Genomic DNA, 15,998 nt, shown 5'->3' with positions numbered 1-15,998 from the left:
GGCAACTACAGAGCGTCCCCACCCTGCCGTCGGTCACTGGTCCCTCCGCGAGGGCCCGGGCGCTGGGGCGGCGTTGTCATAGCAACGGCCGCAGGGTCTCCCTTCCCCCAGGGTGGCTTCCCCTCGCGCCAAAGCTTAAGACCACATAAGGGAGCCCGGCCGAAGGGCCCCGAGGTGGCTAGTCTAGGCCCTGGGTGGCTTCTCGGGGTCGCACACTCCGGCCAAGCCACCACACACCGCCGTACCCGCCGCAGCCGGCACTCGTGCACATCCGGCGGCCCCGCCCTTTGACCCGGAAGTGCGCTGGAGAGGAAGCAGCTGGTGATGCGGGAGCAACATGGCGGCCCTGGTGCCCCGCGGCCCCTCGGGCTCCTGCTGTCTGCGTCTGGCCGCGGGCCTCCGTCTGCTTCCGATGCTGGGACTGCTCCCGCTGCTGGCCGAACCCGGTCTGGGCCGCTTCCACCACCTGGCACTCAAAGTAAGGCCGGGCAGGGCCGGGCCGGGCCGGGAGCGGAGGCCGAGGCCACTCCTCTCCGGGACTCGGGGCACCTTCGGCCACACCGGGCCTCCGAGTGCCGCGGCGCCCCCTGGTGCTTTCCGGCTGCGACCCTGTCGGTAGGGGGTCGGCAGGGTGATCGCGAGCCGCTGGGCCTCGGGCTGTGTGGTGGGGCGGAACCCTGGGACTGACGGTGGGGCGGGGGCTGCGCGGCCGCCGGAGGGCGCGGCCGCTCGCCCGTGGGCCCTGCCGGCCTCCATAGGCCGCTCTGCCCGCCCGGCTCTTTCGACTTCGTCCCGGCTCTCGGCGGTCTGCGCTCTGGCGTGCCTTGTACGCGGCGGCTGGAAGCGTTGCTGAACCGTAGCCTGTTTCCCGGCTCACTCAGGGCTCCCGCTTTAGAATTTCCAGGAGAAACCAGATCTTGTCTGAAGTGTGACTCTTAAAACAGCAAGTAAGAGATTTGGGGTAGGCTTAGTGTCTTGCTTTATACCGCAGTTCACGGTTAAAAGTCCTTGAAGACTTAATACTTAAGTATCGTCAGGTGATTCAGCGGGTTGGCTTATCTGGGGAATAGGAAAGTGTGCATGCTTGGGGCTCAGAGTCCTGTACGTAGCCTTCGTGGTGCACAGTACCCTAGCAAGTTTGTGGGCTTGTACAAAGCTTGGTAAAGACACACTCCATTAGCCACGATACATTGATTTTTGTAGACTATTTTGCAGATTTAAATTTAAAAACCTGACCAGATACATACAACCATACTTTGGGTATCAGCTTTTGTTCTTTTTTTTTTTTTTTTGCTCCGAATGCCTGGGTTTGGCTGGCTTGAGTTGTGGGGATCGAACCCCAGCAACCTGAGCCTGACTGCTTTGTTGTAGCAGCCACTTAAAAGAGCTGAGCTAAGGGGCAGGCCCTCTCAGCTTTTGTTCTTTACAAAACAAAAATTATTCTGATGAAAGTGATTCTTAACCACAGGATAATAGGTGAATTTTATTTCCTTTGATAATCTGTTAAAAGCTGTAGAACTGCTTCCTAGGCAAGTATACATTGAAATCTAGACAGAACAAGCGCCGGCTAGATAGCACAGCGGGCTAAAGCACCTGCTTCGACAGAGCGGCGGGGGATTGTGCCTGTAATCACATCACTTGGGAGGCTGAAAACAGAATCACTACGTGTCTGATCTCCATAGTGAGTCCCTGTTCACCCTATAGACCTTGTCCTGAATTCATAACAACAGCAACAAAAATCTGGACAGAACATTCTTGGGACCGAGGAGATAGCTCAGTGGCTGCCTGTCAAGTGCAAGGTCCTGAGTTTGATCTCTGGTACTGCAAAAAAAAAAAAAAAAAAAAAGAAAATCCAAAAAACAAAAATCCAGGAACATTCTTAGGCCTTATAAACCCAGCGAAGTTATCTAATGCGTTCCCGCTCTCATGTTAACTTTTTCATTTTTCTTTTTGCGGAACCAGGGATTGAACTCAGGCCCTTGCGCTTGCCAGGCAAGCACTTATTCTACTGAGCCATTGAGAAGCCCCACACTCCTCTGGGGCTCCGGCCCAGAGGAGTTTTATGTTATGTTATGTTTTAGAATTTTTATGTTAACTCTAAAAACCAGGGGTGGTAGTTTATGCCTATAGTCTCAGCTAACTGAGAGGCTGAGGCAGGAGGATCTTTGAAAGTTTTAGGCCAGCCTGGGCTACAGGGGCCAGGGAGATAGCTCAGTGGCATAAGGTCCTGCCTAGCAAACACGAGGTGGGGTGGGCGAGTCTCCTTCCAACATGGGCTACAAAGTGAGCTCAAGGCCAGCCTGCACTGCATTATGAGAGAAGACAAAAATAAATAAATTTTTTATTTTTATTTATTTTGCAGTGTTGGGGATTGAACTCAGGACCCTGCGTTTGCCAGGCAAGCACTTATTCTACTGAGCTATCTCCCTGGTCCCCAAATAAATTATTTAAAAAGTAAGATAAAATTATGCCCTTACATATTTTATGATCTTGAGTCTAATGAGCTGAACTCATACAGCCTATAAATGAGACAAAGCTGTCAGTGGGACACACTAGAACTGTGCCTCCCAACTGAGTCCAAGTAATCTTTCTACATTTCTAGAATTAAAATAGCATGTCTTAAAAAAAAATAACATGTCTAGCATTATTAGATGCCCTTTGATGTCTGCAGGCAGAAAATTTTACTGACCTTAGTGATAGAAGAGAACTGAATTTGTGTAATTCTAGTGTTTGATTGCTGCCTGTTGTGATAAATTACTTAATCGCTTTATCTAGGTGGCACGTTTCTTTTTTCATTTTGTTTTGTCTTTTGTCTTTTTGAGAGGGTCTTGCTATGCAGCTCACGCTGGCCTTGAGCTCACTTTATAGCCCAGGCTGGTCTGGAACTCACCGTGATCCTCTGCTTCAGCCTCCCCAGCGCTAGGATTACGGGCAGCGGACACCATGCCCTGCGGTAACATGACTTATGAGTATCATTGTACTCATTCTGTAAGCAGTACTGGAATTGTTTTCTAGTAAATGTTCTAATGTCTTGTCCAAGGAAGTGGAAGTCACTGGGAGAGTGCTTGTTGGAAAAGCATTAGATTGTTTTGTTTGAGATTGAAATAGACTCCATCAGGTTAGAGACACAAACTGAACAGGTGAGTATCCAGAATATTCAGTGATCGTTAAAAAAAATAATAACCTTGGAGCTAGCCAAATAGTTCAGAAGATTAAAGCGCCTGCTTAGGCAAACGGGGTGAGGGGGTGGGAGGGGTGTGCCCGGCTAGGCCCTGCCTCCAGGGCACGGTGAGATGGCAGTTGAGACTGGGTGTGGTGGCACAGGCCTGTAGTGCCAGCTCTTGGGAGGCTGAAAACAGGAGGATCACTGAGTCCAGTCTGTGTAGTGAGACCCTGTAAAGCCTGCACTAATTACAAAAAAAAAATTGCCATGGAGAGTTTGAAGTATATCGTAGCAGGCAGAAGTGTCATCAGACCTCTCTAGCCATCACCCAGGGGCTAATTCTGCTCCATCTCTACATACATTCCTTGTTGCCACTTTTTGCTTTTTTAATTAGAAAGGAGTCCCTTCATTTTAATTAACTTTTATTACATTCTCTTGGGTTTTTTTTTTTTTTTCCCAAATTTTTCATGTTCCTTCTCTTTTGATCTTTCTGTGTTTTTTGCTTTTTGTTAATTTAAAAAATAAATGTTATTTATTTATTTATTGGATACAGGCTCTTGCTACACAGCTCTCGGACTGCAGTAATCCTCCTGTCTCAGCCTCCCCAGGGCTGGGTCTCGGGCCAGCCTGGCACACAGTGCAGGGAACTGAACTTGGGTCCTGGTTTTTTTTGCGGAACTGGGGATTGAAAACTCAGACTCTTGCGCTTGCCAGGCAAGTGTGTATTTTACTGAGCCATCTCCCTGCCCCCCCGTTTTGTTTTTTGAGACAGGGTCTTGCTATGTAGTTTGTTTGTTTATTTATTTATTTTCTGTATTTTAGGGATGGGTCTAGACGTGTTCAGGGTCTCACTACTAGATCGGACTTGTGATTCTCCTGTTTACAGCCTCCCAAGTTCTGGGATTATAGGCGTGCACCACCACACTGTCTCAGTCACTGTCTCAGTGTGCTCCAGGGGCAGCTCCACAGCAAGCCCAGGGATTGAACCCACAACCCCTGTGCCTGCGTGCAGACACTTTAATCCGCTGAGCTGTTTGACCGGCCCTTGATATGTAGTTTATTTAAAAACTTATTTACTTATGTATTTATGATAGATTTTGGGTTTTTTCTTTGCCTCTTTTTTTTTTTTTCATGGTACCAGGAATCGAGCTCAGGACCTTGCATTTGCCAGGCGAGCACTTATTCCACTGAGCTATCTCCTTGGTCCCTTTTTGCCTTTTTCGAAGAGGGTTTCACTTGAACTCACTCTTTAGCCTAGGGTGGCCTTGAGCTCACAACAGTCCTCCAGAGTCAGCCTCCCAAGTGTTAGGATTAGAGGTGTACACCACCGTGCCAGGCTGCTATATGGTTTACTGTTTTCTTTTTTGATACCAGGAATCCACCTTGGGGCTTTGCGCCTGTCGGGAGGTGCTGTGCTGCTGAACCACATCCCTGGCCCTGCTATATAGTTTAGACTGACCTTGAACATACCGTGTAGCCCTAGCTGGTCTTTTTTTTTTTTTTTTTTAATCAATTTTATTGATACATTGTAGGTATACATAACAATGAGATTGATCATAGGGAATTTGTGCCTTACGTTATATATCTTTTCGAAGTCAGGGCCTTGTGCTTGCCTGGCAGACGCTTAAGCTACATTATGTATCTTTTTTTTTTTTGGTGGAACTGGGGATTGAACTCAGGCCCTTGCGCTTGCCAGGGAAGCGCTTATCCTACTGAGCCATCTCCATGGCCCTACATTATGTATCTTGATTCTTCTTTTTACCTCCATCTCCTCCCCTCCTTTCAGCCCTTCTTGCCCTATTTACAAAAGCTTTGTTTCCATTTTATTCCTTCAGTCCCCCCATTCCCCTTCCCATTTGAATATTTTCTTCCTGTCTCCCAGTATCTGTTCCACTTTTTGGTCCTTATTTACACTTTCTCTTTCTCACACCAGAGAAACCACACAGTATTTGTGTACGTGTGTCCAGTTTATTGCACTTCAGAGTGTGGTCTCCCAAGTGCATGTATTTACCTAGAAATGTTTTCAGCTTGTTCTTTATGACAGAGTAGTATTCCATTACATATAAAACCCCCACATCTTTATCCATTTGCCAGTTAATGGGCATTTGGACTGTCCCCAGGATGTGCCTGTTACTAGCTGTGTAAGCATGGGGTACATCTCCTGCCGTGGTACGGTGCTTTTGATTCTTTCAGGAAGACACCAGGGGAGATAGCTGGGTCACATGGAACCTCTAGTTTTAGTCTTCTGAGAAATCTCCACACTGATTTCCACAGCGGTTGCACCAGTCTACCCTCCTACCAAAAGTGGAAAAGAGCCCCCCCAGTCCTTCCAGCATTTGTTATTGATTGATTTGTTAATAACAGCCATTTTTTCTGGGGTGAGATGGAATCTCAGTATTTTAATTTGCATCTCAGTATTTTAATCTCAGTATTTTATTTTGTTTATTATTATTATTATTATTAATTTTATTTATTTGTGTGTGTATGTGTGTGTGGCCAGCTCAGCCCACCAGGGGGCGGGGCTGGCTGGCATGTGGTGCTGGGGAATTGAACCGTGGTCCCTGTGCTTTGCTGAGCTTGTTGTAAGTAGGTGCTTTAGACCACTGAGCCATCTCACCAGCCCTATTATTTTTTAATCTAGTTGCAACTTTTTTTTTTTTTGGCGGAACCGGGGATTGAACTCAGATCCTTGCGTTTGCCAGTCAAGCACTTATCCTACTGAGCCATCTCCCCAGTCAATCTCAGTATTTTTTTTCAAAGTTTTATTGATAAACATATAGCAATGAGACAGTTTCAAATCAAATCGAAAGTACAGTTTCAACAAATAATGCACTGCATATATTCTTCTTAGTGGTTAATTGCCGTACAAGATGCAGACTTGTGATCCTACTTACAAACACCATTAGAAAAAATCATTCTATTCATTAAGAGAATGCAACTATATATCTATCCCAACCACTTTGAATACACAGATACAAAATGGACATTCATAGTTATACCCCATTTTTTTTAAGTTCCGTTGTTGAATATTATAGGTATGTAAACTCAGCAAAATATTCTAAAAGAGTCCAGTAGCCCATAATAGCATTGGGTCTTCTGTTTAACTGGCAATGTCAGAAATTATTGACCTGAGTCCCCCACAGCTCAACTTAACAGCATAGCTTTATTTCTTATAATTTCGTCTTCATACTTTTCTGCTGGATGGTTAAGACCAAGGTAAAGCAGGACCTGTGCAACAAGAGTTGTAGCTTTTTGTTCTGAGAAGGTCAGTGAAATGCCCTCAGGATTTATCCTGAGATCCTCTACCTCAGATTGTAGAACCTTTGTCAGTGTCAGCCATGTGGATGAGTCACGGCCAATGCTTGGCCAATGTGCTCTCTGTGAAAGCCTGAGAGAATGTTTTCTCTCCATGTGACTCTCCTTAGGCACACTCTACGTCATCGATCACTTTCCTCTTTGGCCCCATAATCTCCTTGATCAGAAAATTTGGGACACTACCGAGTTACATGACGTTACAGTACAAGTTCTCATATGTCCTGAGTCTTAATTGACCTTGGAAGGCTAGGGCCAAAATGTTGGCTTTCCTTGTAGCCCTCCTTTTTCTCTAATTTTGGTCTGCAAACTTAGGTTGTTAACCATCCAGAAGCTCAGTATTTTAATGACCAATGATGTTGGAGTTTTTTTCATATAGTTGCTGTTTGTACTTCTTCCTCTTGAGGAGTGTGTGTTCATCTCAGATGTCTATTTTTGGATTGAGTCTTTAAATTTGAGGGTCTGGTTTCTTTGAGTTCTTTATATTTTCTAGATGATAATCTTTTGTCTCCGGAGCAGCTGGTAAAAATATTTTCCTACACTGTGGGTTGTCTCTTCACTCTGTTGGCGGTTTCTCTTGCTGCCCAAAAGCCTTTCAGGCTGGGTGTGATGGAGCACGCTTTTAATTCTAGTACCCTTTATTTTAATTTTAATTTAATTTTATTTTGCTTGGTACTGGGAGACAAACTCAGAAACCTGAAGATAGGGTAAAGTGGAAGCAAGGAAGGAAGAAAAGATAATTTATGCCAGAGACTTTTCTTGGTGGTGGTTGTGCTGTGGATTGAATCTAGGGCTTCACACTAGCTACATGCTGAGCCCTTTTTAATTTTCTTGCTGAGTTGCCCAGGCGAGGGCTTATGTACCCTTAGGGTTGTCCTGTCTCAGGCTCCCAGAATGCTGCCATTGCAGGTGTGCACGGTCATGCACGTGCACAGCAGCAGAAGGGTGAGTTGAGCTAATGCTAATGAGAAAATAAAGCAAACTGAGACAAAGGGTAGCTGGCTGCAGACCGCTCTCCACGGGGAGTGAAAAGAGGCTCCCCACGCAGGCGACCCTGCATGGGACAGGCTTGTTCACTGTGGGCCCCTAGCAGCTGCGCTGGCCCCCAGGCAGCAAGGTCAGCCAGGGAGCAGAGCAGGCGCAGGAGGGTGCGCGCAGCTCTCCTCATGGCTGCTCACCCTGGTTAGTGAGGCTGAGGAGCCCTGTGCCCTGAGGAAGGGCCAAAGGCCATCCTGGAGGCAGGCGTGTACGTGGCTGGGAGAGCTGTCAGCGTCACCTGCCCTGTGGTGTCCTTCGTCAGCAGTGGACTGTGCTTGAGAGGACTGGAGGGTTATGGAGTGCACACTGGCCTGCTGTGTGCAAGGCGCCAGGAACCCCATGAGACGTGAGCAGAAGTTGGGCCATGCAGCAGGTGAGGGGACCTGGGAGAGGAGCAGCCCGGAGGCTCACAGGGAGCCTGACTCCTGAGCCCAGGGTAGGGGGGTTTCTGTGTTAGGAAAGGAGCGGGCCGAGAGGACCGTGCAGTAGAAGGGCCATCAGGGGACATGTGGGTAAGGCGACAGCAGGAGATTGTCCCTGCTTGGTGTCAGCGTGCAGAGGGAAGCCCCGAGTGGTGGAGTACTACCCAGAGGCCTTGGTTCAGGCATCATGTGGGGCAGCCATGGGGGTTTCTTTGGGGTCAGGGCTGGTGAAACAAGGCCAGCCTTTGGGGAAGATCCATTCCCTGAGGGCTCGGCTGCCAGGAGCCAGAGCAGGGCCAGCGGGCTCAGATGGCTGGCTCAGGAGGAAGAGGGCGCAGGTAGGCAGATAGAGTGAGGAAGGTGGGAGCGGTGGGCTGCCCAGCAGAGTCTAGCGTGGAGAGGGTTGCTGGTGTGTGTTTCAGCGTTGAACAGGAGCAAGAGCGAGGTGTGTGTGCATCTCCCATCGCAGTCCTGCTCTCTGCTGCGCTCTGCAGAGGAGGAGGAAGTGGAGTTCGGGTCTCTGTTGGGCACTGCACAGGCCACGGTGTCCCTAGCACAGAGCTGGTCCCTCTTTCTGTGCTGAGCCACAGTGAGGGCTTTAATCTGTTGCCGTGGCCGAGGGACTAGGTTTCCTCTGGCCTGAGCTTGCATAGTGCGAGCCTGGGGGACCCGGGGCTTTTGCCGCCTACATGCGACTCTGTGGTGCTGGAAGGTTGTCTTCCTGCCAGTATCTGAGCCGTGTGAGTGAAGGACACCCGGCTCCAAGCACTCTGCCCGTGTCTTTGCTGCAGGCTTTTTGGGGTTCTGTCTTGGCGTGTCTGCTCACCATCTGCCCTTGGTCTATGTGGGACACGCTATGCCCTGCTGAGTGGCTGCGGGCTGGACATTCCTGTGTACACATGACGCTTGGCTTTCTTCTTTACTTTTTCTTTTTTTTAAATTAATGCAGGTTCTCTCATAGTGATCCTTCTGTCTCAGCCTCCCCAACCCTGGGATTACAGATGTGCACCACCATGCCCACTTCTGGGACCAGCACAGCATGTGGTACTGGGGATTGAACTCAGGACCTTGTGCTTGCCAGGCAGGTGCTTATGCCACTGAACTATCTTTCTAGCCTTCTTTTGTTTTTTCTGTAGTGTGGGGAACTGAACCCAGGGCCTTGTACTGCCAAGCACAAGTTCTGTACTCTGGGCTTCCAGTCTCTTGGGGAGTTCTGTGTGGGTTTATTTTTTATTTTATTTATTTATTTTTTTTGCAGAACCGGGGATTGAACTCAGACCCTTGCGCTTGCCAGGGAAGCACTTAATCCACTGAGCCATCTCCCTGGCCCCCTGTGTGGGTTTTTGTTTTTGTTTGTGTGTGTGTGTGTGTGTTTAGGGAAGAGTCTTCAGGGTACTCAGAGTCTCACTGCTAGATTGGATTTGTAGTGATCCACCTGTTTACAGCCAAGAGCTGGGATTACAGGTGGGTGCCACCACACCCAGTGTCAATCGCCATCTCGGTGTGCTCCAGGGGTGGGGCTTGCTCGCAGGCCTGGGGATTGAACCCCTGGCCCTTGCACCTGCTTGCAGGCACTTTAATCCACTGAGCTATTTGGCTGGCCTTTAAGATTGCTTTACTTTCCTCTATTTCATTGTAAGTGATTAAGAGGGTGGGTTTGTGTTGGGTTGACTACTGTCCCCCTGAATTCTGTTTACCTGGGGCCTCTGTAACTTTGTTTGGAAACACAGTCTTTGAGGATAAGAATAGGTTGGCCAGATTAGTGTGGGCTCTACTTGCACTCTGACTGTGTCTTTACAAGAGTAGAGAAGCCAGACTCAGTGACAAGCACCTGTGGTCTCAGTTATTGGGAAAGCTGAGGCAGGAGGATCTCTCAAGCCTAGTGACAAGGGCCAGTCTACGCAGTGTGAGACCCTGTCTTCTCATAAAAGAGTGGAAGGGAAGGAGGGAGCAGAGGAGAGACCAGAGACACGGCGAGAGAAGCTGGTTGTGTGGTGGGGGAGGCGGGGCTCAGGGTGCTGCACCGCACACCCAGCTCCCAGAACTGGCACACAAGCTGGCACCATGAAGACGTTGCGAGCCGCTCCCTGCTGTTGGCGGCTTTGGCTGCGGCCTGGTGCATTGTGAAGAAGAGGTCCGCTCCGCACCCGTGTTCTGAAGGGCCGTGGTGTGCGGGTCGCACTGGTGATGCCTTCTACCTGGCGCGTTGTCCCCGGGCAGCGCAGGGCACTGGCAGCAGGGCACGGGGAGCACAGGTGACTGTATCCCCCTCTCGTAGTCACTGGTGCTTCCATTATAGGGCTGGACCTTGTCTGATCCTGGTCGCCTCCTAAGCCTCCCCCAAAAACATGTCAGTGGGATTAAGTTTCCACCCTCTTTTAAAAAAAACACTGGGTAGGTGTCACGCGCCTGTGATCCTAGGCTGCGGCAGGAGGATCACCCAAAGCCAGCCTGGGCTGCAGCCCCCGCAGTGCGGCCTGTGCAGCTGGATGTTATCACTCCCGCGTAGTAGACAGGGAGAAGAACTCAGGGAGGAGGGAGGAGGCGGAATTTGAGACTGGGTCCAGCTCCTTCGTCTCCCCGCCTGCCAGGGGGAGCTTGGGTGCTGAAGCCCTGGGTGGCCTGTTCCCCACACCTTGCCTTCTGATAGCTCTCTCCCACCCGTTGCTTCCTGTGGGCTTTTTATCATGGGAATGAATTGCGTCGCTGTCCCTGTGTGCTGAGCGGAGAGGCTGAAGGGACCTAGAAGCTCCTGTCACTGCTGCTGCTACGAGAGGCTGTGGAGCCCTGTAGTGGGATGGCAATGTCTCTGTCACCTGAGAGAGCAGCTGTGGGTGCCTGCAGGAGCTTTTTGCTTCTCATTCAAACCCGAGGGCATTACTTCAGATGCTGTGGAAGCCAGGTGGGTCCTGGAGTGGAGCAGCGCAGGAGGCAGCAGGGAGAGGCCACAGGGCATGAGCCCTGCCTCGGTGGCAGCCACGTGGTCTTAGCCTGGAGTCCAGAGGTGCTGGATCTCAGGGTTTGTTCTGTTCTTTATTTTTTATTATTATTTTTTTTAATAGTGTATTCATTTATTTATTTTGTGTGTGTGGCCAGCTCAGCCCACCAGGGGGCGGGGCTGCTGGCATGTGGTGCTGGGGGATTGAACCGCGGTCCCTGTACTTTGCTTTGCTTAGCTTGTTCTAAGTAGGTGCTTTAGACCACTGAGCCATCTCACCCAGCCCTGTTCTTTATTTTTTGTGTTTGAGACAGGCTTCGATATGTAGCCCAGGCTGGCCTTGAGCTTGCAGTAATCCTCCTGCCTCAGCCTCCTGAGTGCTGCAATGATGGGTGTGCCACCACACCTGGCTGCACCTGGGTTCTTTTGGGTACCCAAAATTGAACTCCAGGGGCCGGGGAGATGGCTCAGTAGAATAAATGCTTCCCTGACAAGCGCAAGGGCCTGAGTTCAATCCCCGGTTCTGCAAAAAAAAAAAAAAAAAAAATTGAACTCCAGACTTCGTGCTTGCCAGGCAGGTGCTGCCCTGCGGAGCTTTATCCCTGGCCTTTCCACTGTTTTTAAAGTGAGGCAGAAAAGAGCTAAAAACACTGGTGTGAAATGTTGAGCTTTGGGAACATTTTCTCATGAGTCTTCTTGTTGAAGCTTTTCTTCCCTGCTCCTGGCAGTTGTCTCCAAGTGCCTGCACCCGCTTTCTGTGTAGCTGTCTCCTACACAGCCCTCGTGAGCAGCCCCCCACCGCCCACTCCCTTGCCTGCCCGAGTTGGTTGCTGAGGGCAGGGTCGTACCCTTGTCTTCTCAAGATGCAGATGTGTTAGTGCAGCAAGCCTCCAAGTCTCAACTTCTCCGAAAGCTCCCCAGGCCACCTGTTTGTACTGTCCCCACAATCACTGTGATCCGAGCCACCCTGCCCAAGAGTGAGCGAAGTTTGAAGTTATTAGGGCTGGTCACACTGCCCCGGCTCCCCGCGGAGCCCTTCCCTGGCTCTGTGCGCGCACAGCCCATGGGTCTTATCCTCGCCACCGCTGCCTGCGGCAGCTCTGGAGTACTCTTTCCTGAGGGTCTTCATGCGGTTAATCAGAAGAACAGGCACAGCCGCTGCCAAGTGCCCTCCTGCAGAAAGGCAGGCTTGCGAGGCCCCGTCCATCCCTTCACCAGATCTGCGGCTGTGCAACCTGTGTCTTCACCAGATCACCATGACCATGAAAGTAAATGCTTCCAATTGATACAGGACGTGGAGGCAGCCAGGGCTGTGCTAGCCGCGGAAGCTGCTGCAGGAGGCGTGGGAGGGGGCGGACCTGGCCTGAGGGTGACTGAGAGAGCTTGCTGCTGCTGCTAAGCCCAGGCAGCCCTGGGCAGACAAGAAAGCAGTGAAGACATTCAGACCAGACACATCTCCTTCTGTCTTGGTACCTGGGTCGGTTATCTCTGCGGTTTTTGACTTCAGACATTCCATCCAGATTTTTCAAGACTGAAATTCCAGTCCCAATCCAGGAATCTTCTCTGTTCTGTTTCCCCTACAGTAGCTGCTGCTCTCCCTCTGAGTTCAGCCTACTGCATGTGGAGAATTAAAATGAAAACCCATCTTCTCCACAGCCTTGGTCCCCCGGTGTCCGTATAGGTGTCACTGGTCCCTCCAGCCACCTGACAGCAGGGTGAAGGGAGGAAGTGAGGGGATGGATACCAATGTCTTTGGCTGTAATACATTTTAAATATTTTGGCCTTCGCCATGGCTTCCGTCAGCCCTCACTACTAGTATCCCAGAGTTATTCCAGGTCCCAGTTTGTCTGGGAGCTGGAGTGACCCTGAAAGCCAGAAAGAGCTGTGACATCACTGCCCTGGCTATGCCTCTGCGGTCCCTGTCCTCTTCGGAGGGACGAGAAGTCTCTGGCCAGCCAGCCCCTCGCCCATGCCTTGCCTCTTTCTTTGGTTTCTTGGTGTGCAGTGTGAGCAGGCTGAGGTTAGGCTGGTTGTTTTCCCCTGCAGAGCGCACCTAAGCCCCGGCCCTGGGCCTGCTTCTCCTCTGCAGCCAGACGTGGTGATGCAGTCAGCAGAAAGGTCAAGAAGGAGGAAGAGCGGAAGGGAGAGAAAGTATCCTATTACACGACCTGATGACGCAGAGCCCACAAGTGATGGGACAGAACAGGAAGCAGAGGACTTAATATGCAGGGGAGGTGACAGCATGCAGCCATGGAGATTAGGACAGACTGTGGTCAGCGTGACTGCCGCTCCCTGTGGAGTAGACGGGGTGGGGGAAGGGGCTGCTTCGTGCCTTCCATCCACAAAATTGCTTCCAAGTGTGAAACTGGAACTCCAGGGCTTTCTGAATATACCTGAAGGTTTTATAATCTTGGAATCTAACCTGTTTTTAAAGACATTTAAATGAATAGTACCTGGATTAGAAACTGACAGGCCTTTGAGGGGCTACAGCAGCAGGAGCCAAAGTTGGAGGCCAGCCTGGCTCCATAGTAAGACCCCAGCTCAACAGTGACTCAATTGCTGGGCTCCAGCATTTAAAAAGATTAACTTGTACAGCAAATAACCACTAGGAAGACACTATGCAATGTGTTAATTATTGAAACTGTCCTACCAATTTGATTTGAAACTGTCTCATTGCTTGTCAATAAAATTATGGAAAAAAATTAAAATTAAAAAAAAAAGCCAAGGGGAAATGTCCCCCTGGAGCCCCCCTCCCCCCCCAAAAAAAGATCTAACTTGACAGAAAGCATCACATGGGTTAGAAAAGATACAGCATACAAATCAAAGAGTAGTTAGCAAAATACATAAAGAATTTGCAAAAACACTCCAGTAGCAGCTGAATGTGATGGTGCACACCTGTAATCCCAGCACTCTGGGAGGCTGAGGCAGGAGGATCCTGAGTTTCAGCCTAGCCTCAGCAGTTTAATGATTTTGCAAGACCCTGTTTCAAAATAACAAGAGTTGGGGGTGCAGAGGCCCTGGGTTCAATCCCCAGTTACCCCCCCCCCATTCCAATAGGAAAATGAACATATTCAAAAGCTACTGAGAGGAAACAGCTGGCTGGTAGGTGGGCACTCGTTCCTGGAGATCTGGTTGGGGCAGGAAGTCTGACAGCGTCAAGGTTCGGTGCCGACATCTGGGGCAGGAGCCCGCAGGTGCCGTGGAGACCGACTTGACACCTTCCCCTCTTCCTTTTTCCGCCAGTACTAGGGATTGAACCCAGGTTTTCACACTCAGCTACATCCTGAGCTATTGACTGATTGATCGATTGATTGTATTTGGTACAGGTTCTCACTACACAACTTGGACTCAGCGATACTCCTGTTTTCAGCGCTGGAATTACAGGCGTGCACCACCTCGCCCAATCTTGTGGAACTTTTGGCTTTTGGGTTTATTTTTGTATATTTTTTGTTTTTGTTTCTTTTTTAGTTTTTGAGATGGAGTCTCACAATGTGGTTCAGGCTTTCCGCGAACTTGCTTTGTAGCTTGGTGTGGCTTGGAACTAGCAGTGACCCTTGTGCGTTAGCCTCCAGAGGGCTGGACTGACGGTGCCACGGGTCCAGGTAGCCCCTTCGTGTTTTATAGACTCCTACAACTTCACTGTAGGCGCACTACAAGTGTGGTTTGTCTTAGATGTTGTTTGCCTTTCTTTTTTTGAAACAGGGTCTTGTTTGCCATGTAGTTGAGGCTGGTAGCATTCAGCAAGCCAAGGCAGGAGGACCGCCTTGAGTTTGAGGCCAGCCTGGGAGACTTAGTGAGTTCAAGACCACCCTAAACAACATGAAGTCAGCCTAGGCTACATAGCAAGAGTCAATCTAAAAAAAAAAAAAAAAAAAAAAGATATACTATTTGTTTGGTTGTGAACAAAAAGTCTGAGGTGGGGCTGGGGAGATAGCTCAGTAGAATAAGCGCCTGCCTGGGAAGCTCAGAGTCCTGAGTTCAATCCTTGGTGCCACAAAATAAAAAAAGTCTGAGGTAATGAAAGCCTGGGTTTGGAGTTGAAGCCACCCAGAGTCACATTGCTAGTTCTACCCACTGCCAGCCTTAGGACTGTGATCCAGGTTTCCCAGTCTGAGGCCACTTCCTATCTGTCCCAGGAGTACAAGTCCTTAGGACACATGGCACCCTACAAAGCCCTGAGCTCCACTGCTGGCCTCCAGGGCTGCCCCTTGCAGAAATGTAGCCCTTGGGGCGGGGATTTAGCTCAGTGATAGAATGCTCGCCTAGCAAGCTGGGAGCCCTGGGTTCAGTCCTCAGCACTGAAACAGAAAGTAAACCTCAGCTAAGAGATGTAGCACTCACTAGAGGGACAATGGACAGGGCGCTGGTTGCTCCACTGCAGTATCTGACCAGGGCCGGATGCCGCAGCCTACAGAGGGCAGTGTCCGGCATAGCACAGGAACCCCAGGCTCTGTCGCCCCCACTTCTAGCCCTGCTGGGGGTCTTGGTGCTTGCAGCCTGGCTTCCACCCGAGCAAGAAGACTGGGTCTCCGTGGCCCTGCCCGGCGATGGTAGGGCCTGCAGATGCCCATGCTGGCTGTCACGGTGACCACTGGCTATCTTGGTGATGGAGAGACTTCTCACGTCTTGGGCCTCAGGTTTTATAAATGTCTATGTACATGTGGTGGAATAAAGTTGGATGAGGGATTTTTTTAATGCTGGAGGTGCAACACAGGGCCTTGGCCGTACTGCACTCCGTCTGCAGGCAGAACTAGCGGCTGGAGGATGTGTCTTTCCTGTCCTGCTGGCTTAGAGATGTGTGTGCCTCTGTGGTCTGCGTTAGAGGTGCACTCGGCAGTCGCTTGCTACGTGCGTGTGCTGTGTTTTGTGTTGTGTTGTGTTGTGGTTTTTTTTTTTTTTTTGCCAGGGATTGAACTTGGGACCTTGCGTTTGCCAGGCAGGTTCTTAAACTACTGAGCTATATCGCTGGCCCCCTGCCTGTGGTGTATTGATACAGTGGGGCTGTTTGGCTTGGGTGTGGTGGGGAGCATCTGTAATCCCAGCAGTCAGGAGGCTGAGGCAGGGGTCACTGAGAGTTCAAGGCCAGTTTGGGCCATATAATGAGACCCTGTCTCCAAAAAAAAAA

General features: G+C 50.1%; 1 protein-coding gene across 2 annotated transcripts in view; it reads left to right on the top strand.

Annotated features, from left to right (window-relative positions):
* Window positions 1-313: 313 nt before the first annotated feature.
* Gpr107 (G protein-coupled receptor 107) overlaps window positions 314-15,998 on the top strand; it is a 57,373-nt gene continuing 41,688 nt past the window's right edge. For both annotated transcript variants that reach the window (XM_012516748.2, XM_023700523.1), the window contains exon 1: window positions 314-478. In XM_012516748.2, the coding sequence (XP_012372202.2) occupies window positions 338-478 (141 nt within the window). In that variant the 5' untranslated portion in view covers window positions 314-337. The remainder of the gene's footprint in view (window positions 479-15,998) is intronic.

The sequence above is a fragment of the Octodon degus genome, unplaced genomic scaffold (assembly GCF_000260255.1).
Source record: "Octodon degus isolate 3935 unplaced genomic scaffold, OctDeg1.0 scaffold00123, whole genome shotgun sequence".
Taxonomy (NCBI): domain Eukaryota; kingdom Metazoa; phylum Chordata; class Mammalia; order Rodentia; family Octodontidae; genus Octodon; species Octodon degus.
This window is presented reverse-complemented; position numbering and strand designations above follow the sequence as displayed.